At 46.3% G+C, this 26,452-nt stretch overlaps 1 protein-coding gene across 5 annotated transcripts in view; it reads right to left on the bottom strand.

Moving 5' to 3' along the window:
* LOC116937906 (triple functional domain protein) overlaps positions 1-26,452 on the bottom strand; it is a 197,184-nt gene that overhangs the window by 77,687 nt on the left and 93,045 nt on the right. For all 5 annotated transcript variants that reach the window (XM_032945036.2, XM_032945050.2, XM_032945044.2 and 2 more), the window contains exons 27-35: positions 25,435-25,544; positions 24,634-24,703; positions 22,973-23,062; positions 21,495-21,587; positions 18,396-18,507; positions 17,829-18,019; positions 17,010-17,111; positions 15,932-16,080; positions 15,092-15,197 (exon numbers count right to left, since the gene is read on the bottom strand). In XM_032945036.2, coding sequence (XP_032800927.2) covers positions 15,092-15,197; positions 15,932-16,080; positions 17,010-17,111; positions 17,829-18,019; positions 18,396-18,507; positions 21,495-21,587; positions 22,973-23,062; positions 24,634-24,703; positions 25,435-25,544 — 1,023 coding nt within the window. The remainder of the gene's footprint in view (positions 1-15,091; positions 15,198-15,931; positions 16,081-17,009; positions 17,112-17,828; positions 18,020-18,395; positions 18,508-21,494; positions 21,588-22,972; positions 23,063-24,633; positions 24,704-25,434; positions 25,545-26,452) is intronic.

The following is a 26,452-nucleotide window of genomic DNA, read 5'->3' as shown; positions in this document are numbered from 1 at the left end:
CTCTGGGTTTTTCCAGCATGGCGCTCGCCATTTACGGGCAGCGCCGTAATTACACTCGCCGGCCGACTTCGGGCTGCGGGGAGATGACCCCATCAAACTCCCGCCCCACAATACTTGAGGCCGCTCCGCATTTTAGCTGCACAATTTTAACGCCGGATCCTTTTTCTTAAGCGTGCCCTCAATTTGTGTAATCATTGCTAAGCATGAGACCGAAATCACAAACTGAACAACCCAATGGTGCTTATGATTCTTCATGAGGGCACTGGCGAGCTGTAACAATATACACCCCCCCTCTGGTGCCTTAGGGAAACAAACCCAGAGCAGATGGAGGCAGCTACCAGCACAAAAACACACCCAGAAAACCCAAACTGAGACACGCAAACCATAAATGCCAACAAAACTAAACCTTGAATAAATAAATCAGAAGAGCAAAAAACACAATACAAATAATAAAAACTCACTAACATACAAATATGTGGGTTTTTTTCCTCTCAGCATGGGATTGGACTTCACTGCAGTGTTCATTGGCAAAAGATACTCCCAATTCTCTCCATGCTGCCAGGGACCCCCACGCCTACACATTGTTAACACCGAGCATCCATGATGCGCAAACTCTGCTCGTGCCAACCACCAACAACATTACGTAACAATGACCGCGTTTTGATACACAATAGCATCAGGCCGAAGTTTAAATCGTGAGAATGTGTGCACGGCAAGAAATATTAAATGAAAATGTGTAAAGGCAGCGACGTGGCAATTGAATTGAAGCCACTTGTCGAGGTTTTCACGCACGTGGTGCTTCTCAGGGACACGAATTCCCCGACTAAGATTCACATTCTCTTGTAAAACGCAATGAGGTCGGCCATCTTGGCGCCAGTGAGATGAGATTCTGTTACCACCATTTTGGAAGTCTCAGCTTGTCAAACCACATTTTTTTTCTCATGCGTGTGGAAATGAGGTTGTTGTTAATTTCCCATATGGTCACGTTGAGCAAGCAGAAGTCTGAAGCAAGGCAGTGGATTGTATAATCCGCACGTGAAGATATGCTGTCCGAGGTGATTTTAACACTCTTTAATGGACTGCTATTTTTTTCTTACTTGCTGTAATTTAATTTAAACGTGTCACCATTCTATAAAAAAAACAATCAAAATGATTAATAAAAACAGGCTACAGTACACAGTTAATCATTTCTTGAAAGGGATGAGATTATTTTTGTTTTGTTGCTTTTGAATGAGAAAAAAAGAATCGGCAAAGTCATTTTTTTCGCTCCATTGAGAAGGAGCAGGCGTTCAGTGCAGGGGCAGTAATCTCAGATGGAGCTCTGCGACCGGAAAGCAATTTAAACGAGCAGAACTACCGTGTGCAGGCTTTACTCTCCAGACAGAATTATTTAGAATAATTGCTAACAGCGACGCCGTTTTAATGCATTGACATTACGCACTGTCTCACGCTGAATCTCCACAAACCGAAAACGAGTACTGTACCATCATCATATGCAGCAACGCGAAAAACAAAATGGCACTGCCAGACGGTTAAAAAGAAATATGTGGTGATAATCTAACCAAGCCGGAGGCAAAAGGGCATCTAAAGATTTCTGTTATATCCTGATAAAAGTGACATGCTTAGAAATGCGTAATCACTTATGTTGATAAAAGACGGATTAAGAAGCACTACTGTTGGTGGAATGAAAAACAGACGGACTGAGACATTTTTTGGAGCTTCTTGAATGTGAATAGTTACCAAGAATACAGTAAAACAATCCCCTTATTCAAGGCCCTATTACCTACTACACAAAATTTTCCCTGCATCCAAACGAGTAGCCAATACTCCCTTTATCAATGGATCGGTCCCTATTATGCTTTTTAAAAATATTAATTTGTCCACAGAAAGGTCACCTGAAAGTGGTCTTCCATGAGTGCTAAATGAATCCTCTGTTGTATCTTTCTGCAGATAAGTCACCAAAGTGAGATTACATTCATCTCATTAGCGGTGCTCATCATCCCTTGATAGCCTGCGTGGATAACAGCAATAAATGCCACGGATAAACGTGGATAATAGGTTCCACCAGTGGTGCCTCCCACATCAGCGTGAATAAGCGATGCACCAAATCAACATTACGTGAAGTGAATCATTCAAAAATGAAGCCCAGGGAAATCTTCATGGCATTGAGCTGAAGATGAAGTTCTGCAGCGGTGTTTTTTTGGGTTAGGCCATATAATGATCTCACCAAATGTATACTATTACAAATCCTCCACCACCCGATGAAGCCACACAAATTAATTGTCACATGTACCAAACATAACATTTTCGGCCGTAACATGGGCCACGAAAACCTACGTGTTAAGAGGAAATTGTATCCTTCCTTGCTGCGTTCTACACAAAAACGAGGGGCATTTTTACAACTCAGGTACAGGAGCAACAAAACCGACCAGACCAGCAGCATCCGTGAGGGTCGATCCCCAATGTTCACGAATGTCACGATGCAGATGCTGAATGGTTAAAGTCAGAGAAAAAAACTAAAAGAACCTGAAAGCATATCTAAAAAAAACCTGTTCACATATGTCAACCAAACAGTGTTTGTGTTCGCAATGAAAATCCCGAGTCGATGACAAAATGCTTGGAACCATAATAAAGGTCTGATTGTTTTAACGGGCAGGGAAACAAACAACGTGACCGAGAGACAGGCAATAGGGACCGGGCGTAATGACACATGGACTGGCAAGCAAGGGGGGGGGGGGGGAAACACAGAGGGATCAACTTCCAAATAAGGAAGGCCACAGCAAGCATAATAATTACCAAAGGAAAATGCTTGCTCTACACCATGAAAGGGTCTGGATATTACAACACTCGTGAGAATTAACTCTCATAATGATTCAAATCTAAGGAGGGAACAGTGTGTGTTCAATGCCGAAGAGGATTCTGATGTCAGATATGTGGAAAAAACTCTAAGGACGTCGGAAAGCAGTCATGTCATGTTTAATTTGGTAACTACAGTCTGGCTGACCATATCAATTAATAAACGCGTTTTGCCATTTTGGCTTAACACAGAGGTCATCTGCAAGATTCAAATGTATGGAAAAATGCCCAAATATTTGTCACTGTGGCACGACTGTGAATTAGCTTTACTGTTTTAGGGTTCAACTGGGTCTGGAGAGGCTCTGTTTCCCTTTAGCCTTCATGCATTGTGGGGGGAGCGGGGGAGGTGGGGAGTGGGGTTGAAGTAAGCCATGTCGTGAAAATAGGAGCAAGAGCTGAACAACTAGCACAAACGGTACTATGAGACTCGACAGATCAATGGGGTTTTCGTATAGTGTCAGGAAGACGGAACAGACTATCCATGACAATTGATAAAAAAACAAACACGGTACCAACAAAAACATAATCTAATGGCCATCAAAATCCATTTAGCCCGCAACATAAAGTTGTTAACATTTGTCAATGATTGGAGTCAGATGAAATAAAATGAGAAAGCAGCACAGGGCTAACGAATGTTTGTATGTAAGCCTTTCATTGACTTCAAAGCTCTGTTTCTGAGTTACATTACATTTTCATTGACCCCAAGAACCTGGGAGCACATGCACAAGGCTGACCTGGAACACGTGGATTACACAGACAAACGTACGTGGATTACACAGACAAACGTGCGTGCAAAGATGCCACGTATAGCCATATAGACTGTCGGGGCAAGTGCTGTTGGTGAGAACTTATTTAGATCGGTAAATGCACACGAACGGGTGGTGTGGCCAACTAACATGCCCAACTGCCTTTGTCTCCCAAGTTATGATGCTCAAACTACATGGGGTACTCATTTCATGTTGAATTGACCTAAGGGAGACCCAAGCCAATTTATACGACTCAACTCTCCACTGTTGTTTAGCTGTGGCTGGGAATCACATTCAGGTTCTCTGGGTTTGCGATGCACCACACTTCTCCCCACAATAAATGCCTAAACACCCATTACACAAAAAACAAATACCCATACCTTTACGGCCAGATACACACACATCCCCACACAAACAACCATACACTACCCAGACGTAATACAACAAAGATAAAGACAAATATGTCCTGTATAGCCTTTAACAGACTGTTAGAGTAAGTACTTTTTGATTTAAAGCTTTCGTGACTGCAGAGAGTCATATTCTTGGTTCTTTCGGTAAAGTCACGTAGAAGGCAAACAATTAAATAATAAAAAATATAAAACAATAAAATTATCACGACGTTTCGACTGCAACACAAGCAATCATCATCAGGTGTGAAAACCACATCATCACCTGATGATGATTGCTTGTGTTGCAGTCGAAACGTCGTGAGAATTTTATTGTTTTATATTTTTATTATTTTATTGTTTCCCTTCTACATGACTTTACCGAAAGACCCAAGAATAAGAGCAAGTACTGTTAGAGAGAACCTATGAAGGCCATCACAGCACACCAGGGGGTGGGCGACCAGCACATACCTTTGTCTCTCGAGCGCTGATGTTTACACACCGTACCAGATGCTATTTTTTAAAGCTGGTTCAAATATTAACCACTATGATTGGTCTTGAGCGGGAATCGAACTCGGATCGCCCAGTGGTTAGTGCAGTGCAGTGCACTAACCACTCGGCCACCACTCCCACTACACCCACACAAACAACAACCCCCATTCGCCACTAAGTGGCAGCGACAACACCACGGCGCTTGTACCAGGCAATGTGCACTTCAAGGCCACGTGAAGTGTCGAACGCCTGCTGGCAGGAGGTCACGGGCCAGACTCAGGTGCCATGGGTTTACTGACTGAGATGACTGGCCAATGCACCACCTGTGCCCCCTACTGTGCCAACACAGACACATACAAACACACACACACTTATCCACATACCCATACTTTCAGACAAATAACACTAAGCAAACGTGCCCGCATAAACACCCATGAGCCAAAAACATTCACAACGCAGACCCCCGTACACCCACCCCCACCCACCCTCCCCCTTTCCAGCACCTACACACAAACCCACAATCGCACCCCACAAAAGGCGCACACACACAGAGCTACATTTATTGACCGCATTTTAATTTGATTCCTTCAATAATATTAAGCAAGCTTAACTCAAAACTTAGGTTACAAACAAGTCACACATCTTACTCACTTAAAATGTTCTATGCTCGCACACATTACTGTGAGTCAAATATTTTCCTGCTGCCTTTAAGGATGCTTTATGGCCAGGTGTCACGCCCTTCCAGCCTCGGGGAGACATTTCATCCAAGAATTAGTTGGGTGCACTGGACCTTCATGAATAACAACACACTAAAGTATTTTGTAATACCTGATTGCATAATACGCATTGGTACCAAGACAAAAAGGTAGTATTTGATTTGCAACCGAAATAACTCTGTAAAACGCAGGATTCCATAAATTAACCTTGCAATGAATGCTGATAAAAAAATATAATAACCCGACGAAGAAATGTCATACCCAGGGGTGTATTTCAAGAGGCTGCGCAAAAGTTTCCAGGAGGCTGCCAATGGCCTGTGACCCCGTACGTTTTGACACCCCTGTTTAACACGGCTTCGAATGTTTATAAAGGTGCAGCGATGATGCCGCGAGCGTGACTTCGGACGATGTGTGAAGAGTTACACAACAGGGAGCCAAAACGAAAAGCCATCAAAACCTCGACATGTTTTACCGTTTGCATATCGCCCTGTAACAGGAAACCTTCGAGTAGACCGACATTTCGGGCAACAGCCCTTCTACGCCACTGCTCCAAAGCAACGGCCAGTGCTCAAACACGTCAGCTGACGACATACCTTACACTGCTACGAGGCGGTGTCACCGACGAACGTGACGCGCGTTATTTCATCACATGGGTCCCTCTGTACCATTTAACAAAATAGTTTTTGTATAGCAAATGCGCAAGGGGCACGAGAGTGAGCGAGGGCATGAGAGTGAGCGAGGGCACGAGAGTGAGCGAGGGCACGAGAGTGAGCGGAGGGCACGAGAGTGAGCGAGGGCACGAGAGTAAGCGAGGGCCACGAGAGTGAGGGCACGAGAGCGAGTGAGGGGCACGAGAGTGAGAGTGAGCGAGGGCACGAGAGTGAGCGAGGGCACGAGAGTGAGCGGAGGGCACGAGAGTGAGCGAGGGCACGAGAGTGAGCGAAGGCACGAGAGTGAGCGAGGGCCACGAGAGTGAGCGAGGGCCACGAGAGCGAGCGAGGGCCACGAGAACGAGCGAGGGCCACGAGAGTGAGCGAGGCCACGAGAGTGAGCAAGCGAGCGAGCGTGCGTGGTCACGTACCATGGCGGTGTGCGGGGCGGCCAGAGAGCCCAGGAAGTCTGCCATGGCCCCGAGGGTGCGCACCGTCTTCCCGCGGCCGCCCCCAAACTCTGCCGCTCCGCTCGACGTGCTCAACTCCATGACAAGGAGCACCACAACCTCGCCGCCTCCGAACTCGCTCGGCAGCAGCGAACGACGCCGACTAAGCGACTGTGTGCCGCTCGTGAAAATTCAACCAAGCAGGGGAGGACGCTCTGACGGCCCACCAACCTCGACAGCAGCACGCTATGCCAATGCAACAGTAGGAATATAGTACGAACCAGCAACAAAAAAGAACCCGCCGTTAAGCGCTCACCAGCTAAGAGTGCAACACTGCTAGTGCCAACCGCTATACTGCAGCAAAAACTCGCTCAAAACTGGCTCCGCTAAAACCCACCGGCTTAAAGTGCTTACCACTAATACACACTGTTGCCGCTAACGCTTGCCACTGATGCAACACACCTTCCACTCGCTAATGGTACCACACCAAGCAAAAAAAAGTATCCTCGTGCCAAGCAGCTCACTAAAATCAATGAGCGCCGTGGGAGCAACTCGCTGCCACCTCAAGAGGATTTTCGACTCAACGGGTTGGCCCCTAAGCGCACAGAGCCTCACGGCACCGCCCAAGGAAGACACCACCACTGCTGCTATTGCTGCTGCTACTGCGACGCCCGTCGTACACACACACACGCTGCAGTGCAACCCTTCCCCGATTACCCTTTGTCTATAAAATTTTTGGCAATTGCCGTTTAGATCGATCCTTACCTGTCTTCCAGGGAAAACCGAGTGAGGCAATGACAAACTCTGAGCTCGCACACTAGCTGTTGGCCGCAGGACAATTCTTGAAAACGTAACAAAATTATTAAAAAAACAACCGAGTGTAAATAAAAAAAAGCTAAACTCTTCGCTGCGTGCCAAAGCCCTCACTGCGGTCCGCCGGTCTCCTGCTCCGTACCCCTGCCTGACCGTCCGCACATCTGCCTTAGCGCAACCGAGCTGGGTGTAACGGAAGCAGGCGGAGGAGGCTCGCGGCGCATCTCACGAGCCGCTTGCGTGGCGAGTTGCCGTGCCGAGCTTGCTCCACGCGCTACTTGGCAAGCCAAAGAAAGTCACGTGTCTCTATCAGCGAGCGGTCCCATTAATGAGGTGGCGGCGCACAGCCACTCACCGGCAGCCCCACCTCTCCTCTCTTTCCCTCCACAAGTTCCCCCCCCCCACCCCCTTCCCCCACCTCTCCCCTCACATCCCAAGGATCCCGCTGCCTCCCACCAACCACTCCTCACCCCTCCCCTCCCTCTTCTCGCTTTCCCATCTCCGAACCCCAGCAAATTCCCTACCACTCCCCCCCCCCCCCAACTGACTTCAGCTGAGCGAGCCAGACACACGGCAGGCATGTGCACCATGCCAGGAAACGCTGCAATCCACAATGATTCGGCACACGAGTCTGCCCATAAATATATATCATATTCCACATAAAAAAACACTCTGCAGATGTGTCCCAGGAGGATAATTTTTGCAACCTCCCCAATGTCTAAAGGACTCTTGTCCATCATCGGGCTAACGGTGGTTAGGACGATATTTTACAGCTTTGTATTTTTTCCATTCAAACTCCCTCTCCACTTCTTATTTATGTTCAAGAAAAAAAACTACGTGCTGGAAAATAGACTTTCCAAAAAAACGCGACTCGTGCATACAGCACGTCGCTGTACGTGAAAGCCCCATACCCACAAAACTGTGTAGTGTAGAGTACTGTTTTAATAATGAAGTGTATTTTAGATTTGTTGCACGCAATAAGCAACTCACACGGAATAACATAACCAATGGCACCAGTCACGCAATAGCTTAGGCACCATAAAAATGGGTCTGCGCACCTATAAACAACTCACTAATTACACCGGGAATGTTTTACTCCACAACAGAAACGTCCGCACAACGCTAATCAACAAATCAGCCCCATAAAATGCATTGTCAGAGTGCCATAGTTTCCCCAGTTTTTTTCCTTGTCCTTCATCCTTTCAAAAACAATGTCTAATGGGGACACTTTCCAAAGCTGTAAGTTATCACTCGGGCTACATCAACAAGGCGCCCATGTTGTTGCCGCCAAAGCCGCATTTTTTCGCGAGCGGCAGCGCAACATAATTCCTAAGAAACCCCAAGGTCCGTGCGCGTGTACACACACGCCTTCTATCTCTCCCTCCCAAGGCACAGGCCAGACGTTAACCCTGAAAGGCCCTCTCCTTCCCCGTCCAACCCCATCTGCAAGTTTCCCAAACCATCGCAGACCAGGCAAGAACCCCTCCCCCAAAACGACCTCCCACCCTCCCCAAACCTCAATTCCCCATGTTCAATGTATACTCTCTACCCCCATGCACCTCCCCACACCCTCCATCCTTTAAACTACCACCCACCCCCTTCACAAACACACCAGAGACCACCACTCCACACACTCGAGTCGAGTTCCCCCCTCTCTCTCTCCCAAGCCACCCCCCTCCTTTGCTTTGCAGACGAGCACCGCTCACATCCGTCCTTCCTATCGTCACGAGCGCTGGTGTTCAGTACGAGTCCCTTCAGTCCCACCCACAGTCCTCTGTTTTTAGTCGCAGCCAATTTTTCTTCAATCGTGCCAGAGACAAAGATTCCGTTGATGCGAGTTTGGTGGTGTGTTCCGTATTACACTCCACGTTTCTGCTCATTAAGAGACCATGAAAGCTGGGCTTGTGTAGGGGTTGTTAGCAGTGGAGCTGAGCGATATCTCTCACATTCAAATCCACATCCACCTCCCCCACTCAACTTACCTTCATCCCACAAGCATTGTCCACACTAAGAGCTCTGTAGCCGAAACGCCTGCCAGTCCCAGCCACCCCCATCCTGCATGCCACAACACTCCCCCACCCCCCATTCCAGAGCGCATGAAACCCAGCCTCTCTCGGTCCAACTCAAGGCACTGTGCGGTTTCACGCCGCCCTGCACTTACACTGCGCACGCTGCAAACTCCAACTTAGTTTTGCAGTTAATTAATGACCGTCTTTTGAGCCGGTTTTCCCTAATTGGGATTTATGCACGGTTCACGGAGCTGGCACAGCGCTGGGACACGCATTTAGATGCGTGTCCCCATATCAGTGGTGGTGGTGATACACAAAACGATATGTCGCTCGCTGATAAGTGCTCGTGCCCAGCCTAAAACAGGCGCATAGCTACGTACACTGTATATACCCCTGCAAGTACAGCTTTGCAGCACGCCCAGGCTGAAAATACTCACACGTGCAATCGTCAAAAACACTTCACAGAGTGCAATCGATGCAAGAGTGAATTTCAGCGCATGCATTAGATGCAACGAGATTTCACCGAACGCAACCATGAACCTCGGCACTCTGGAACGTTTTGCAGACTCATCTGCAGCAGGCTAACAATGCAACAGCATCAACAAAGTCACAAATCCCCACCAGTGTAATTTTTAAATCGCAACCAGGGGATTTAAAACATTGCATAATGGAGGTTCCCATTTTCCATATATGTTAAAGGGGGTTACCTTTCCATATTATAGAAAACGTAGCGTGGGTTTCATGAGACTACCACATTATATATTTGGGGACTGCAAAGACCAAGTACTATAGTGATCAAGATGAGGCTGAATCGGTTTGCACAGGTTCGGGCAGTGAGAATCCCAGCATGCCTTGCTCCCTAGACATGTAACGTGTCACTGATTTATTGTTTGAAATCATTCTTATGCTCATGACACCTGCCTAACATCGTGGACGTAGGAATCAATTGTTTACATTGAAAAGCACATCAACTGCAAATGCTACCTCTTTAATAGGTTAATAGGTTAATGGAATAAAGCTGAACAAACGCAAGAACATACGAGATGGTACAAACAAGACAAAAAAAACAAATACATTCTTGACTTGGAACGTGACCTTGAACCTCGACAATTCATGGCAGTATGGCAATGGTGAGTTGTCACATTCCTACTGGCAACTCCATGGTGCGTTCTCAAAACAGCCGTCTTCAGACGTGGGTATGAATGTAACATCGTTCACGAAAGCCATTCGCTGCAGATTTTGGATTCATTTCCCAAGTAAACACTCCAATCCCACATTCTTTGCAATGAAATAAAATTATTAAATCAATCCAAACACTGCCTTGCTTGTATAGGTTGCCATGTCTCCCTTGAATACGACTAAACATGCCCTTACCAGATTACAAATCATTTTCACCGTTAGCCAAGATCAATCCACTGCATGATGAAGAGCTCTGCAAAAACAGTCACCATGTCTCACAGCTATGAGAAGAATCAACCTAGCACCTGCAGACAAACGAATTTTATCGCTCCATATCCACGGAAGTTGTAATCTCCGACACATTAAATTCATCAGCGGCCACTCCGTAACTCTTCTTGACCATTGGCCATCAACCCCTTCGTACGTGGCAGATGCTATGTTGAACAGACGGGACGGAACATTAGTGTAAGAGTAAAAGGATACCAAAGAAATATTAAATACTCACAAACACAACTGTCGGCAGTTGCAGAACATGCCTGCCAACAAGAACACTCAATTGATTTTGATAACGTTGAATTGTTGTGTAAAACTAATTATTACTGGCCGAGACTAATTCGACAATATATTGAAACAGAGAAATACAAATAATTTTAACCGCTCTGACAACTATAGGCTTTGCGCGGCCTGGAAGCGTATTAATCTTGATTTTAAGCTTTCGTTATTTTTTCTACCTATGTGACTTTACCGAAAGAACCAAAGAGTATGGTAGCGTATTATTAACTAATACACCTTACAACTGTATTCCTGAAGAAACACATTCTAATTAACTAATCTATTATATAATTACAGTAACCCCTCCTCCCCCTCTGCACCTGATGGGTTCACAGTGATGACGTCATCTTGCACTATTTAAGACCGGAAGCAGATGGATTTCTTCACGATTTCTGGCAAATGGCCCGCTGATGCTGGATGTAATTACCAGCAAAACGTCGCAGTCAAATTGTAAATGTTGGGGATTTACTCTCCAACACACCGGCTGAAATAGTAACTCATTGGCGTTTTGTTTACGCGACAAACCTTCTCTGGCTGTGTCGGGTGCTGGAGGGTTACGACACATGTAGGCTTACGTGACCTAACCCAAACACCTTTATTATGAATCAACGAAAGGACCTTATTTAGCGTTAATCTCATGAACTGCCAGAGAAACAAAGGGGGAATTGCAAGATGCAGGTGAACATTAATCTTGCTCCAAAAGCATGCTCAGGCTCGCAATTTATTTTTTATCTTAGACGAATTTCCCATTGCAACACACATCAATCTTTTTATATATTCGCTTCGGGCAAGCTGTCATTACGCACTGAACTATGTGTAAGAATTACATAATCGCTCGAACAAATACACTTCGTATTTTATTTATGTGGAATTTGCATTCATTTTGTAAACAATTGATAAATCGTCAGTTATAACCATCACAGATAAATAAGGTAACCATGTAAAGGTTAAAACAGTGCGAGAAACAATAATGAAACCAAGTGTCCAAACTAATTTGTGCGACACAGACAGTCGCACGTGTTTATGATTATTTGTCGTGAAGAAGACGTTGCTGGAGCACACGTGCATTAGAAATGTGGCAAGCGAATACGCAAAAGAAACTATTACCTAAGAATGAACAGAGCAGGGCATGAAAGCCTACAGCTTAAAATAAGCTGTTGTTTGACGCGCTGCCAAAATTCGGGTGTGGAAAACGCAAAATTACGCAATTCGCACGCACAACGACTGACTGACCTGCCAGCTCGCGCCCGACATCGCCCGTGCCAACGTGAACTCAACATGATCGTTTACTCCACACAATCAAGGTGAGCTTTGTGTGCAGCAAGGTTGGCTGCGTATGGTGCGAAAGAGGTTCAACATGCAATGGCCAGTCTGAGATTCGTGACAAAAAGCTCTTGGCCTTAAGCATTATGAAAAGCCACCAGTTATCTGAAGAACTGCATTGTGGTCGCCTTGTCTTAATTCACCATCAATAAATTGAGCCAATTTGACCTGTAAGTTATCTGCTGCTCAATTTATTGAAGTATGTTGAACTTTTTTCGCACTGTTTGTAGCCAACCGTGCTAATCGGAAGTGCGGGGGAAGAACAACAAACTCAATTGATGGTGACTTAAAGACAAGATGTCAACAAATGCAGTTCTGCAGGAACTGGTGGTTTTGCTCAATGCTTTTTGTACACACTCGCATGCTAATTTTTTGCATGTTGTGGAAACTTGTTGTTTTTTTTCTGGCCTGCCAAAATGTTATTCTGTAGTAATGGGTTTCTTCGTTATTTACAGATTTCAAACATTAACCGGCGCTGCTGAAAACACACACACACACGGATTAGTTACTCATGTACAGTTAAAGCCCTTAGCGGATATAATCACGCAGGCTTACGGTCCTGAAGCAGCTGGTCTACGCCAAACTGCGTGCCGTTGTGTTAACGCACACACATGTTCACACGCACATGTGAACGAATGAAAGTAGCATCCACCTGTCCTGCTTTGAAAATTTAGATTCGAGTTGTTTTTTTTTATCAGTTTATAATACAGGTACAGTGAGGGAAAAAAGTATTTGATCCCCTGCTGATTTTGTACGTTTGCCCACTGACAAAGAAATTATCAGTCTATAATTTTAATGGTAGGTTTATTTGAACAGTGAGAGACAGAATAACAACAAAAAAATCCATAAAAACGCATGTCAAAAATTTTATAAATTTATTTGCATTTTAATGAGGGAAATAAGTATTTGACCCCCTCCCAATAAGAAAGATTTCTGGCTCCCAGGTGCCTTTTATACAGGTAACAAGCTGAGATTAGGAGCACACTCTTAAAGGGAGTGCTCCTAATCTCAGCTTGTTACCTGTATAAAAGACACCTGTCCACAGAAGCAATCAATCAATCAAATTCCAAACTCTCCATCATGGCCAAGACCAAAGAGCTCTCCAAGAATGTCAGGGACAAGATTGTAGACCTACACAAGGCTGGAATGGGCTACAAGACCATTGCCAAGCAGCTTGGTGAGAAGGTGACAACAGTTGGTTCGATTATTCGCAAATAGAAGAAACACAAAAGAACTGTAAATCTTTTCATTTAAAGCTTTCGTGACTGCAGTAATTCATATTCTTAGCTCTTTCTGTAAAGTCACGGCCTGGGGCTCCATGCAAGATCTCACCTCGTGGAGTTGCAATGATCATGAGAACGGTGAGGAATCAGCCCAGAACTACACGGGAGGATCTTGTCAATGATCTCAAGGCAGCTGGGACCATAGTCACCAAGAAAACAATTGGTAACTCACTACGCCGTGAAGGACTGAAATCCTGCCGCGCCCGCAAGGTCCCCCTGCTCAAGAAAGCACATGCCCGTCTGAAGTTTGTCAATGAACATCTGAATGATTCAGAGGACAACTGGGTGAAAGTGTTGTGGTCAGATGAGACCAAAATGGAGCTCTTTGGCATCAACTCAACTCGCCGTGTTTGGAGGAGCAGGAATGCTGCCTATGACCCCAAGAACACCATCCCGACCGTCAAACATGGAGGTGGAAACATTATGCTTTGGGGGTGTTTTTCTGCTAAGGGGACAGGACAACTTCACCGCATCAAAGGAACGATGGACGGGGCCATGTACCGTCTAATCTTGGGTGAGAACCTCCTTCCCTCAGCCAGGGCATTGACAATTGGTCGTGGGTGGGTATTCCAGCATGACAATGACCAAAAACACACGGCCAAGGCAACAAAGGAGTGGCTCAAGAAGAAGCACATTAAGGTCCTGGAGTGGCCTTGCCAGTCTCCAGACCTTAATCCCATAGAAAATCTGTGGAGGGAGCTGAAGGTTCGAGTTGCCAAACGTCAGCCTCGAAACCTTAATGACTTGGAGAAGATCTGCAAAGAGGAGTGGGACAAAATCCCTCCTGAGATGTGTGCAAACCTGGTGGCCAACTACAAGAAACGTCTGACCTCTGTGATTGCCAACAAGGGTTTTACCACCAAGTACTAAGTCATGTTTTGCAGAGGGGTCAACTACTTATTTCCCTCATTAAAATGCAAATCAATTTATAACATTTGTGACATGCTTTTTTCTGGATTTTTTTTATTATTCTGTCTCTCACTGTTCAAATAAACCTACCATTAAAATTATAGACTGATCATTTCTTTGTCAGTGGGCAAACGTACAAAATCAGCAGGGGATCAAATACTTTTTTCCCGCACTGTACTCTACTTATGTGTGTCAGTTGAACTGCTTATTCTTTATCATATTCAGGTCAACATGTAGAACTTCTTTCGTGTCATACGTAGCCAAACAATTGAAAATAATTTTTATTGTTTTATATATATTTTGTTATTTTGTTGTTTCTCTTCAACGTGACTTTACCGAAAAAACTAAGAATATGAATTACTGCAGTCACGAAAGCTTTAAATCAAAAAATAATTTTCTGTTTGGAGTCAAAATGAAAAAGCTCGCTATACTGACTGGCAAGATGTCATTTATAAAGTATACACAATTTTATTTTTACCAGGTAAGGCCCACTGAGCTACAGAGCTCTTTTTTAGAAGCGACCTGGCCACAAATGATAGCCCAATGAAGTGGCTCATCATGTGGAAATGTAGAGCAGTTAATCTGTTGTCACCACGAACCAGTTGCTGTTCACACAGCCCCGCAAGCACGCGGCTCCCACCTTGTCAGGATTATCGACGCTGCGTCTCTTCTCCCGTTTTCCTGCGCACTGGTCAACTCAACCTGTGCACCCGCGAGAACCCGCTCACCTTGTCGCTGTCCAGCGTGTTCTGGGAGGTGCGCGAGGTGATGGAGATGGTGTCGGGCTGTGAGCTCCCATCGCCCTGGCTGTCCCCATCCTCCCCTCCGCTATCCCTGCCACGCAAAAGAGCACAAGCTAGTCGCCGCTGCGATGTGTGACATAGATCCTCAGCCTTAACAGACTGTTGGGCCAAGTGCTGTTTGCGAGCACCTATGAAAGCCGGTACAGCACACGAGGGTGTGCGTGGGTGGCCAGCGCCACGCTCGGCCACGTTTTTCCTCTGAGTGGCAATGTTTTCACACCGCACGAGGTACTCATTTTGAGGCCGAGTCGATATAGGAGAGGCCCAGAACCGGTTCAAATAATCGTCACTGGTGTTGGCCATGAGCGGAAATCGAACTGGGGTCACATGGTTCGTAGCACAGAACGCTAACCACTAGACTACCCCTCCCTACACGAGCACACACACACGGGTGACACACACACGGATGATTTGCTCTATGCAAATGTATCATGCACATGGCACGCACACAATGTGATACAAATTGGATTCGTATCCCATCGAAGGGATGGTGGGGCCGACTATGAAAAATATGGAGTGAAATCGTGAAATATTAAGGAGGACATGGAAGATAGAGGTGAATACTGTTGAGTGGTGGACATAGAGGAGAGATGTGGGAGGAAGCACAGATTACCAAGGGTAGTATTCGCTCATCCTCCAAGAATCAGCCGGTATCATCAAGCATTGAGTACGGAACACACAAAGACTGCCGTGAGGTAGGGAAAGCGAACCGAATGAGAGAGTCTACAAAATCGACAGGGCATCAGGGATGAGAATAGCGGACACCTCTTGGAGGAAGCCTTGTGCTTCATGCCGGCTGTGGACTTGGGCAGGTGGATAGGCTCCTTGAGCGCCCCCTTGAGGTGGATGGTGCGCTCCTGGATGGCTTCTCGGATGTGCTTTATCCAGTCCTGCTTGGTGTCGATGCTGGACGCCTGGCAAACGCGGAGGGTGGCGGCGAGGGGGGGGGGAGCATGACGGATGCTCTGCATCACACGAGGCTCGTGTTCGTGCCGCTCCTTATTCCTAAACATTTTTTTTGTAATTGTTTAAAGGGTGGTGACCTTTTTTGTTGTTGTGTCGTATGACCTTTAAACTTCCTTGACACCACCACACTTGATCGGGCCCCCCCCACTAGTAGCCTAACAGCACGGTAATTTACCCAGGGGAAAATTCCATCTGCTCATTTCATGTGCTTTGGACACAAGCGGCATGTGTTAATGATTGTAAAATAATGACTGCATACACAAGATTCTTACGACATTTTTTAGTATAGACTCTCAACCCTGACTTTGAACCCTTGACAAAATGGCCACATTTCCAAAAGCAAACCACGCGGCAGCCACTACCGCTGGGAAAAAAATTATTGGGGGGGAAGTGTGAGAACACGACCAATGCAATCTCAACCATGCACAAGGCAAAGACACACAGACAAAGACACACAGATGCCATGCAGAATGATGCATCATGGGTCCTCCGACCGCTGTGTGGGCAGTGGAGCTCAGAACGACTCCAGGAACAAGACCAAGACCGTAGCTTACAGCTCGAAAAGCAGCTTTCAAGAGATTGAGATCTTTGTCACTGTGCGAGTATTCCATGATGGACAATTGGCGATTCTGTGACATAATGTAAATAAGCATGACAAGGATATTGTATATAGGTGTATGCGAGTGCATTTAGGTAATATGATCGATAAATTAAACAAATGTATGACTATAAGTCCAAGTTTCTTAGACTACCGTTGTTTAATGCATATTATGATGCTGTTGATCTAATTCTATTTTCACACAAGCTGCCTTGAATGTGATGATAATCGAACAACTCATCGGAGGTATTATATCAAGCAGAACAGGTTAGGGGTTACCTTCAGCACGAGCTTGTTGTCAGATGTCGGAGTGCGACCAACCCACAGGGTGAATTTACAGGCATCACCCTCCACGTGGTCAGATACCCCAAGCTCCGACGTCTGCACGCATACATACACACATACGTGCGCACAACCAAAATGCAACCCTCATTCATCATGGTGTCGTCGTCGTCAGGTCTTAAGCACAGCAAAGATCACATGCAGTGATAAAAGTTGGTTCCCTGGAGGGCACGTCGAACACCCAGGCGATAATGATGGAGTGGAGGTTGATGGTGTGAGGTCACAGGGCGGACCCGTGCATTAATGATGAAGGCGGAGGTCACGCGACAGACGTAGGTTATTTAAGTTTGCCATTTGGGAATGGCCATTAACCACAAAAATATGCCCACCACAACACCCACTACTTGCATAATACATGCATGTTATATCTAAATTACACAAATTGAAAAAGTGACAAAGATCATAATTAGGAGTTGCTTTGCGAGCAACTATTATCACAGGCAGTGCTCAAATGTTAGGGATGGTGCCCACCACCATGTGGGGTGTCAGATTTATCTTCCAAACATCAATGCTGACACATATTGCACCCAGTACTCACTTTGGACCAAGTAACCCCATTGGAAGCCCACGCAAACCACGGGACAGCAATTAGCATCGAAGGGCGCGACCTGCACTTGATCGCAGGAAGGGACTACGTGGAAATGAGCTAACTAGCAGCACCTCCAACTTCCTTCCACCCACTCGCACGCACACATCCCTCCGCCCCCCTGCCCCCACTTCCCCCAGCTGTGCGCGCGAATGCACCCACGCACTCACCAGCAGCTTGTGCTTGTAGAGGTACTTGCTGTTCCCCGACGAGTCGCGCACTTCCTTGCTGAAGACGAGCGCGAGCTCGAAGAGGAACAGGTGGCGCTCGCGACCCTTGCGGATGAGCGTCTTGGGGTCCCACACCTGGAAAGACTCCTGCAGGATCAGCTCGCCCTGCGCATCGAGGTTCTCGTCGAAACCTGTCCCGGCACACGGGCAGAGAGAGGCGTATACATATACAATGATATAAGATAAGGATGCCCCGCTACATTTCCTCGCACATCTACACTCCCTGCCTTCGGCAACTCACAGTGACCAGTGTTCAACGAAGCCTGATCACATGACCACAATGGCCGGCACATGTGTATGCATGTATGTATGTTGAACTTCTTTCGTACCATACGTAGCCAACCGTGTTCAACAGAGGTGCGGGGGAAAGGACGAAAAACTTAACAAACAAAAACAGGCGCAGGGAAGTCCTCGTCAAACAGTGTATTGACAAAAAATAAAGGTGTTGCACGGTGCAGGGATCTGGTCAGTTAAGATGGCCTGTGCTAACGGTTGGTCAGCACTCACCCTCCAGCATGCTGAGATGCATGGCATCGTTGGCTCTCTTGGGGACACTGAGCATCACCTCCAACGCCTCCTTGAGCTCGCCCGTCCGCTCGTCGCAACACGTGAGTAGCTCCTGCGCGAGATCCCATTCACGACGAAAGCAATGACTACACACCCGCAGCAAGGAGCAAAATCTCACATCCAGCTGTCAATGACTACACACCCGCAGCAAGGAGCAAAATCTCACATCCAGCTGTCAATGACTACACACCCGCAGCAAGGAGCAAAATCTCACATCCAGCTGTCAATGACTACACACCCGCAGCAAGGAGCAAAATCTCACATCCAGCTGTCAATGACTACACACCCGCAGCAAGGAGCAAAATCTCACATCCAGCTGTCAATGACTACACACCCGCAGCAAGGAGCAAAATCTCACATCCAGCTGTCAATGACTTCACACCCGCAGCAAGGAGCAAAATCTCACATCCAGCTGTCAATGACTACACACCCGCAGCAAGGAGCAAAATCTCACATCCAGCTGTCAATGACTACACACCCGCAGCAAGGAGCAAAATCTCACATCCAGCTGTCAATGACTACACACCCGCAGCAAGGAGCAAAATCTCACATCCAGCTGTCAATGACTACACACCCGCAGCAAGGAGCAAAATCTCACATCCAGCTGTCAATGACTACACACCCGCAGCAAGGAGCAAAATCTCACATCCAGCTGTCAATGACTACACACCCGCAGCAAGGAGCAAAATCTCACATCCAGCTGTCAATGACTACACACCCGCAGCAAGGAGCAAAATCTCACATCCAGCTGTCAATGACTTCACACCCGCAGCAAGGAGCAAAATCTCACATCCAGCTGTCAATGACTACACACCCGCAGCAAGGAGCAAAATCTCACATCCAGCTGTCAATGACTACACACCCGCAGCAAGGAGCAAAATCTCACATCCAGCTGTCAATGACTACACACCCGCAGCAAGGAGCAAAATCTCACATCCAGCTGTCAATGACTACACACCCGCAGCAAGGAGCAAAATCTCACATCCAGCTGTCAATGACTACACACCCGCAGCAAGGAGCAAAATCTCACATCCAGCTGTCAATGACTACACACCCGCAGCAAGGAGCAAAATCTCACATCCAGCTGTCAATGACTACACACCCGCAGCAAGGAGCAAAATCTCACATCCAGCTGTCAATGACTACACACCCGCAGCAAGGAGCAAAATCTCACATCCAGCTGTCAATGACTACACACCCGCAGCAAGGAGCAAAATCTCACATCCAGCTGTCAATGACTACACACCCGCAGCAAGGAGCAAAATCTCACATCCAGCTGTCAATGACTGCCGCGGCAAGTTTCTGCTCGTGATCAAATGTCAAGCATAAAGTGTCCGCTTTAGTTTTTTGTCACCGAGGGAATAGCAAGGTCAAAGTTTCGGCTCACTGGCCTGACCAAGGAAGTAAGAGAGGCTGACATTGAGAGTCCCGTGTACAACCAAGTGCTAAGGAGAAGGACTATCACGCAAAACGTCGCCTAGTTTTTTTCTTTTAAGGCAGTGTTGTTGATGAATGTGTTGAATTTCACATATACTGGAGAGGATGTGGTAGAACTGTTCCGTGGGAGATGTTAGCATTCCTCTTGGAACGTCATTCTCCAGTGTGTGTGACGAATGGCATTCGAGACAAAAAACCAAAGTCCTGCACAGTATGGCAACTGCTGTTTGAACTTTGTAGTACTCTACCCAGCCGATATAAATATTGGTAGTATGTGAAATGTGTGGAGACGTAAATATGACCGGCCACTTTCAGATCACTGGGTTCAGTTATTCTACAGGAGGCCCAAGTCAGTTTCAATCACCAACTGTCACTGGGTGTTAAGCATGGCCTAAAAGTGAACGTGGATTTGCAAGGATCATACGGCTGAGTTATAATCACTACATGGCTGCTTCACAAAGCTGGCACAGCATCAACCACACAGCCACGGACACCAATACAACCATGGCCACTACTTTAACATGACTACAGCCATCAACCATTGCCACTACTCACAAACACTCCACACAAAAAAAAACACCACGACTGCAACTGCAGCCATCCATGAGCATTCCACCACAACCACCACTGCGACGACGCACACCACAAACAGCGATATCATCGTCATCACAAATACAGCCATTACAAGTGTAATGGGTTCAACTGAGTCGCAGACGTAGACTTTGGAGGCAACACATGTATTCAGTTCCAACACACAGATAACAGCCTAAGGTGGTGACCACCCGGCTAACTACACTACTTACAACGTGACTGGTGTATTTAGCCTGGTAGTGACCACCAGGCTAACTACACTAGTTACAACGTGACTGGTGTATTTAGTCTGGTAGTGACCACCCGGCTAACTACACTAGTTACAACGTGACTGGTGTAGTTAGCCTTGTGGTGATCACCAGGCTAACTACACTAGTTACCACGTGACTGGTGTAGTGAGCCTGGTGGTGACCACCAGGCTAACTACACTAATTACAGCGTAACTGCTACTACGAACTGGGACCAACGACTTCGGCCCGGGTCCACGTGTTGGAGACTCGTTGAACAGAGATCATACACGAAGGGTTTCTTCCCGGATGAACAACAACTCCGGCCCCTCTCGGGACCCGGCTTATATTCTCTCTGGCGTGGCTGGTTCCGCCCTTGGCCACGTCCACCTTCCAGAATCCTCAGGAAGAATCTGGGTCCCAATCACGTGACCCCCTAGCCCCCTCTTGGGGCCCCTCTGTCAACTTAACCGGTCATGTGTCCTCCCGGGTGAACCAGAGTGCCATGGCCTCACACAACCCTATCCTTCGGTCGGCACCCACACACCCTGTCCTGTAGGGTCGGCACTGCACTTAAAGCATGGTGTCATCCAGCGCTATTATTCAGCGCACACCGTGGTATCTGGCGATATTGCTCTACCGCACGCCGTGCCCCTCTAGGGCCGGTACTGCACCCACATCATGGTGACATCCAGCGATGTCACTACACAAGCACCATCACACAAACCACCACCGCCACAACGACTCAACACCGCACCACAGCGTGCACCACGCGGCCACCCACCTTGAGCAGCAGCTGATACTTGGTGATTCGCTGCACGGGCTTAATGAGGTAGGAGGAGATGGTGTTGGCCAGGCCGTGCCGCTGTTGGATCTCCTGTGGGTGAGAGTCGGGCAGGCAGCACACGAATCAGAGAAGGCAAGCGAGGTAAGAACGAGCAAGCGTCCGTAGAGGGGGCAAGCGACGCACAATCCACGTGGGTGCACAGCTCATCTGGCGTATTTGGCTCAGACATCCCGTGGAGGTGGATAAAGACCACCTTCTGTATCGAATTTGCACTTCCCAGTGTGTAATTGTTTTAGGGCCATCTGGCGCACACCTTTCATATGACATTTAAAAGTAGATCTAAAAGCTATAAGTAGCGTACTTCGAGAGGCAAAGAAACGCATCGCGAAGGAATTTTACGGACACAGACTCGGAAAAGGAAAAAATGACACATGAGGGTATTTAGGAACCGTGTGGTTATGGCCGGTGCATGACGAAGCGAGACGGAAGGGTTAAAGAGCCTTTTCTCATTTCAGAAACTACGAGGGGCTTTTATTCTTACGGTTGAGGCCCAATCAGGACAAATCTTTTCGCTTGATCAGGTTTATTTACAACGCTTAATTTATTTCCAACTTGTGTAGTCACTGCAGTGTCAACGAATTACTTAACGAACCCCATATTTTATTTGCAGCACCTCGTTCCGCTAAGTCCCAAACGTTAAAAGCTGTGGGTTCTCAACATCAAAGTACACAGACCCTTAAACACAATGCCTTTCCATAACTACCAATTTTCAGATGCCTAAAGCTTTGGATAATATTCTTGTTAACATTTACTGAAGCACATGGCAATGAAAATCATTGATAAACTTATAAAACACCACATAGCTTGGATTTAAAAACCGCTGGCTTGGAGCACTGTAATTTAAACGACCCAATGCTCACCACACACTACACACATTTGTATAAATCAGAGTTTGAGTTTATTTGATTTGTTACATGGATGGTCGCGTTTAAGGCAGTTTCCTAGCTACTTTACAATAAAGATCTGTAGTGTGTGAGCACCACAAATGCTGTTGGTTACCATAAATCTGGTGGCCCAATAGGCCAACAGACTAAAAGTTACGTGAAGATACAGAACACAAAATGATAAATTTAACGTGCACTCTACGTAGTTCAGCTGTGCGGCGGCAGTGTTCAAACTGTCTATTGTGTTGGCGTTGACAGGCACACATGCAGACCCGCATCACCACCAGGTATACAATTGTTTACATATATAATATACCAGACGGCCATAATGTGGTTTTGTTGCCACTGAAGTTGTAAACTTTACAAAGCACGACTGTTTCTTTTGTTTAAAAAAACGTAGGAAAATTGGGGGGCGTGATTGTCTCAGCACATGGGAGATAAGATAAGAATATAAAAATAACTTCATGAATCTACAAGTGCAGGGGATGCGGCGTAGATGTAGGGAGGAAGCATTCTGCAGGCATTACTCACATCAAAAAATGTGCCGGCGTGATCCATGATGAGCTGCGTGGAGTCGGGCTTGTTCTTGCAGTAGGACACGTACATCTGGAACTTGTCCGCCTGCGAGCAGACAAAGGGTCATAGACGCACTGTGAACTCCGGCACTCCCACGAGGCCTTCTCGTTAAGCTTCGCGAAACTCCTTACAGTGTAACGATCATCACTCGAGTATTCATGTTTCAGAGAAGATGGCACTAACACAAAGATATAAAGTTCTCGTGTCCACCCATTAGCTCCATTAAGACCTTTTAATACCAACATGTCCCATATAAGGAATCGTGGATTTGTAAAGGTTACTTTTACAAAAATAAATAATAGTATTTGCGAAGAACTGGAATGTTTGTTGTTCATGATTCTACAAAAATAGATAAGCCAGTGAATGATATAAACACTGTCCACGATGATAAGGCATGTGTAGAGAGGGAGCAAATGATGCATTTAAAAATGTGAAATCATTAATCATGAAAAGTTCAAGTCTCTAATTATTGTCGGCTGGGTCACATGTAGCTATGAAGCCACTGCAATGTGTATCTGTAATGGCATATGACCCCGAAGCCATTACCAGGACGATGTGGCGACACAGACGATACATCTCATCGTTCCCACGTAATTTTTAAACCGAGTATTTCCTCGCGTTTATGTTGGACTTGAATTGGCATGCATTTAGGTACAAACGATAAGTTTTGTTTATTTAATATTTATTATTTTTATTAATTTGTACCTATCTACGTGACTTTACCGAAAGACCCAAAGAATATGAATTCCCGCAGTCACGAAAGCTTTAAGTCAAGATTTTGTCTGGTAAAGTCTGGTAAAAGCATTACCCCACAATGGCCAACTCGTATGAATAAATTAATATAAGAGACACCGAAGTTATAATAAAGACCAATTAATTAATACTAAATAAGGCCAAAATTACCAAGCAGAAACATACTTAATTACAAGTGCTGAGGCTCAAGTTAGGCTTTCATACATAAAATGCATTCATGTTATTACAATAAAATAACGAAAGGTACTGTATTCATCACTATTTTCGTAACCATAAGTCCAAGTTTAATTTCAATGTTCATACTCGTTGCGCCTTCAATTGCCCAAGTTCCAGCCACCCATCATCAAGCAGAGCTGAGTATCTAACTTCACCATTGCCAAATCCAAGCCCATTAACATCTGACAGTAATAATTCAGTCATTTCTAACTAAATGTCAATTTGTAATGGTGCGGACCTTGAAACTCATTACACACAAAGTGCTTCGGGACACAAATTACCCACAATACCTTGCTGATCTCGTCAAGGAGCATAAACCATTACGCAAACTCCGGTCGTCCTCGCAGCGGCTTTTGGCTCGCCACAGAACAAAGACGGTGGTCACCGCATCGCGCGCTGTCAGACGGGCTTCTGCGGCCGTCTGGAACGCTTTTCCTTCCGATATTAGGAAGCTACTGGAGCCATGCGCTTTTAAATCTACATCGAAAACTCATTTCTTTAGAACTGCTTTCATGTTTAGTTTGTTGTCTATCCCTCGTACCTCCGATCAGCACGGTTGGCGACGGACGGTGCGAAAGAAGTTCAACGTGCATACATACACTAGCACTATGTACCGTGTCCAGAAAAAGTTAAGAGCGGGCACTGACCCAAGTAACAAAACAGTGGCCGACGTCCTCAGGAAGCTGCTCATACTTCTCCAACTCCTTGAGGAAGATGCTGCAAGGCAAACATATGACGACATGAGGGGAAACGATGATTTCAACGGCCCCTTTATTTTGCAAGTTTGTTTAGTCTGCCAACATTTACATTACAAATCACGCACGTACCTTGTGCAGAAACAGAAAATAATTCGCGGCAATCATATTTCAGAATTAATTAAAAAACACAATATCCCAAAATGCCAAGGAAAAAGCCCTCCTGAATAGTATTTAAAAACCTACACACCTAAAAGCACAGTGCCTAAAGAGTTCATAAGCACTGCCAATGCGTTGTGTTAAGAGCATACAATGCATATAAAATGAAGTGTTGTGGTACAGGAAATGTGTATGAATCTGAAGGTTAGGCATGTAACACTCGCATATAATTTACATATAATGCACATATACACGAGTTCTTCCATGCGTGATTTGTCACATATATTGTGAATGAGAGAATGCACCATTTCCAAATCATATACATTGTATGTAATTGGTTTACGTGACCCCTCGCAACAACTAACCGGTGCTACAACATAACCACAATGCAAAAACATGTATTCAAATTGCGATGCAGAATCGTGACATTCATCTAAATGCTAAGAGGTGAATGATTACAGACCTAGTTGAAGAGCATGTGCTTCAGAGCAAGTGCTCCATGCGTCTGTGCATTGCAGTGTGAGTGGGTAATTGCTGCTGGACTGCGTGTGCCCCATGAGCAGCCGCGCGCGAAATGTGCGTGCGTGCACGTACTTGTTGTGGAAGTCAAAGATCTCCTGCATGTTACCGAAGATGGTGTCCTCTTTGTTTATGATGCCAGGAGGGATCTCCTCCACACCACTCGTCATCTCCCACAGATAGATCTTACAAAGACAAAGACCCCCCCCCCCCGCCGTAAAGCCTTAACAGGCTATTGCTGCAAGCGCTATTAGCCAGCAGCTATGAAGGCTGGCCCGGCACACAAGCGGGAGGTATAGAAGTAGCACCATGCCCAGCCAACTGTGTCTCTCCCTCGTAGTGATGTTTACACACTGCACTAGACACTCATAGAAAACAGAGTCGACCTAGGGGAGGCCCAGTTTAGATATATGCCACCGATGCTGGCTGAAAGAGAAAATCGAATTCAGGTCAATGGGTTCACAGAGCAGTGGGCGAACCACTACGTCATGGCTCTCCTCCACACACACACAAATATAAAATGACAAATAACCCTCTTTACTATGTATACACTCGGCGGGCAAGCCATGCCCAAAGATGGGGTGTTGCTCATCTCCTTTGGCTGGCATGAGTCAGAGGTCGATATTCCATTCTATCCATAGGACAACCACTGCTGACTTCCCCCAAAGCGGTATTTATTTCATCATCCACAGGTGGGATGATGGCCTGAGTCGGTGTAGGAATGCAATTAAGTTTGAAACAACAAAAACAAAGATCCCCTGTGTACAGCTTAAACAGACTGTTGGGGGGAAAGCACTGTTCGTGAGCTTCTACACAGCGGGGAGCAGTGGCACAGTGGTTAGCGCACTGTGCTATGAATCCAGAAACCCTATTGAGGTCCACACGGCACACGGGGGCGTTGGGTGGCCAACACCACGCTTGGCAACCTTGGCCTCCCCAGTGCTGATGTTCACACAATGCACCAGGTAGTCATTTTTAAGGCCGAACCGAATTAGGGGATGCCCGGGACCATTTCCGATATTCGTCAAATGTTGTTGGTCGTGAACGGGAATCGAACTCGGATGATCAGGTTCGTGGCAATGTGTGCGAACGG

Source organism: Petromyzon marinus, chromosome 4 (assembly GCF_048934315.1).
Source record: "Petromyzon marinus isolate PM22_M1 ecotype Great Lakes invasive population chromosome 4, UKy_Petmar_22M1.pri1.0, whole genome shotgun sequence".
Lineage (NCBI taxonomy): Eukaryota > Metazoa > Chordata > Hyperoartia > Petromyzontiformes > Petromyzontidae > Petromyzon > Petromyzon marinus.
Note: the sequence above shows the minus strand (reverse complement) of the source record. Positions and strands in the feature narration are given on the sequence as shown.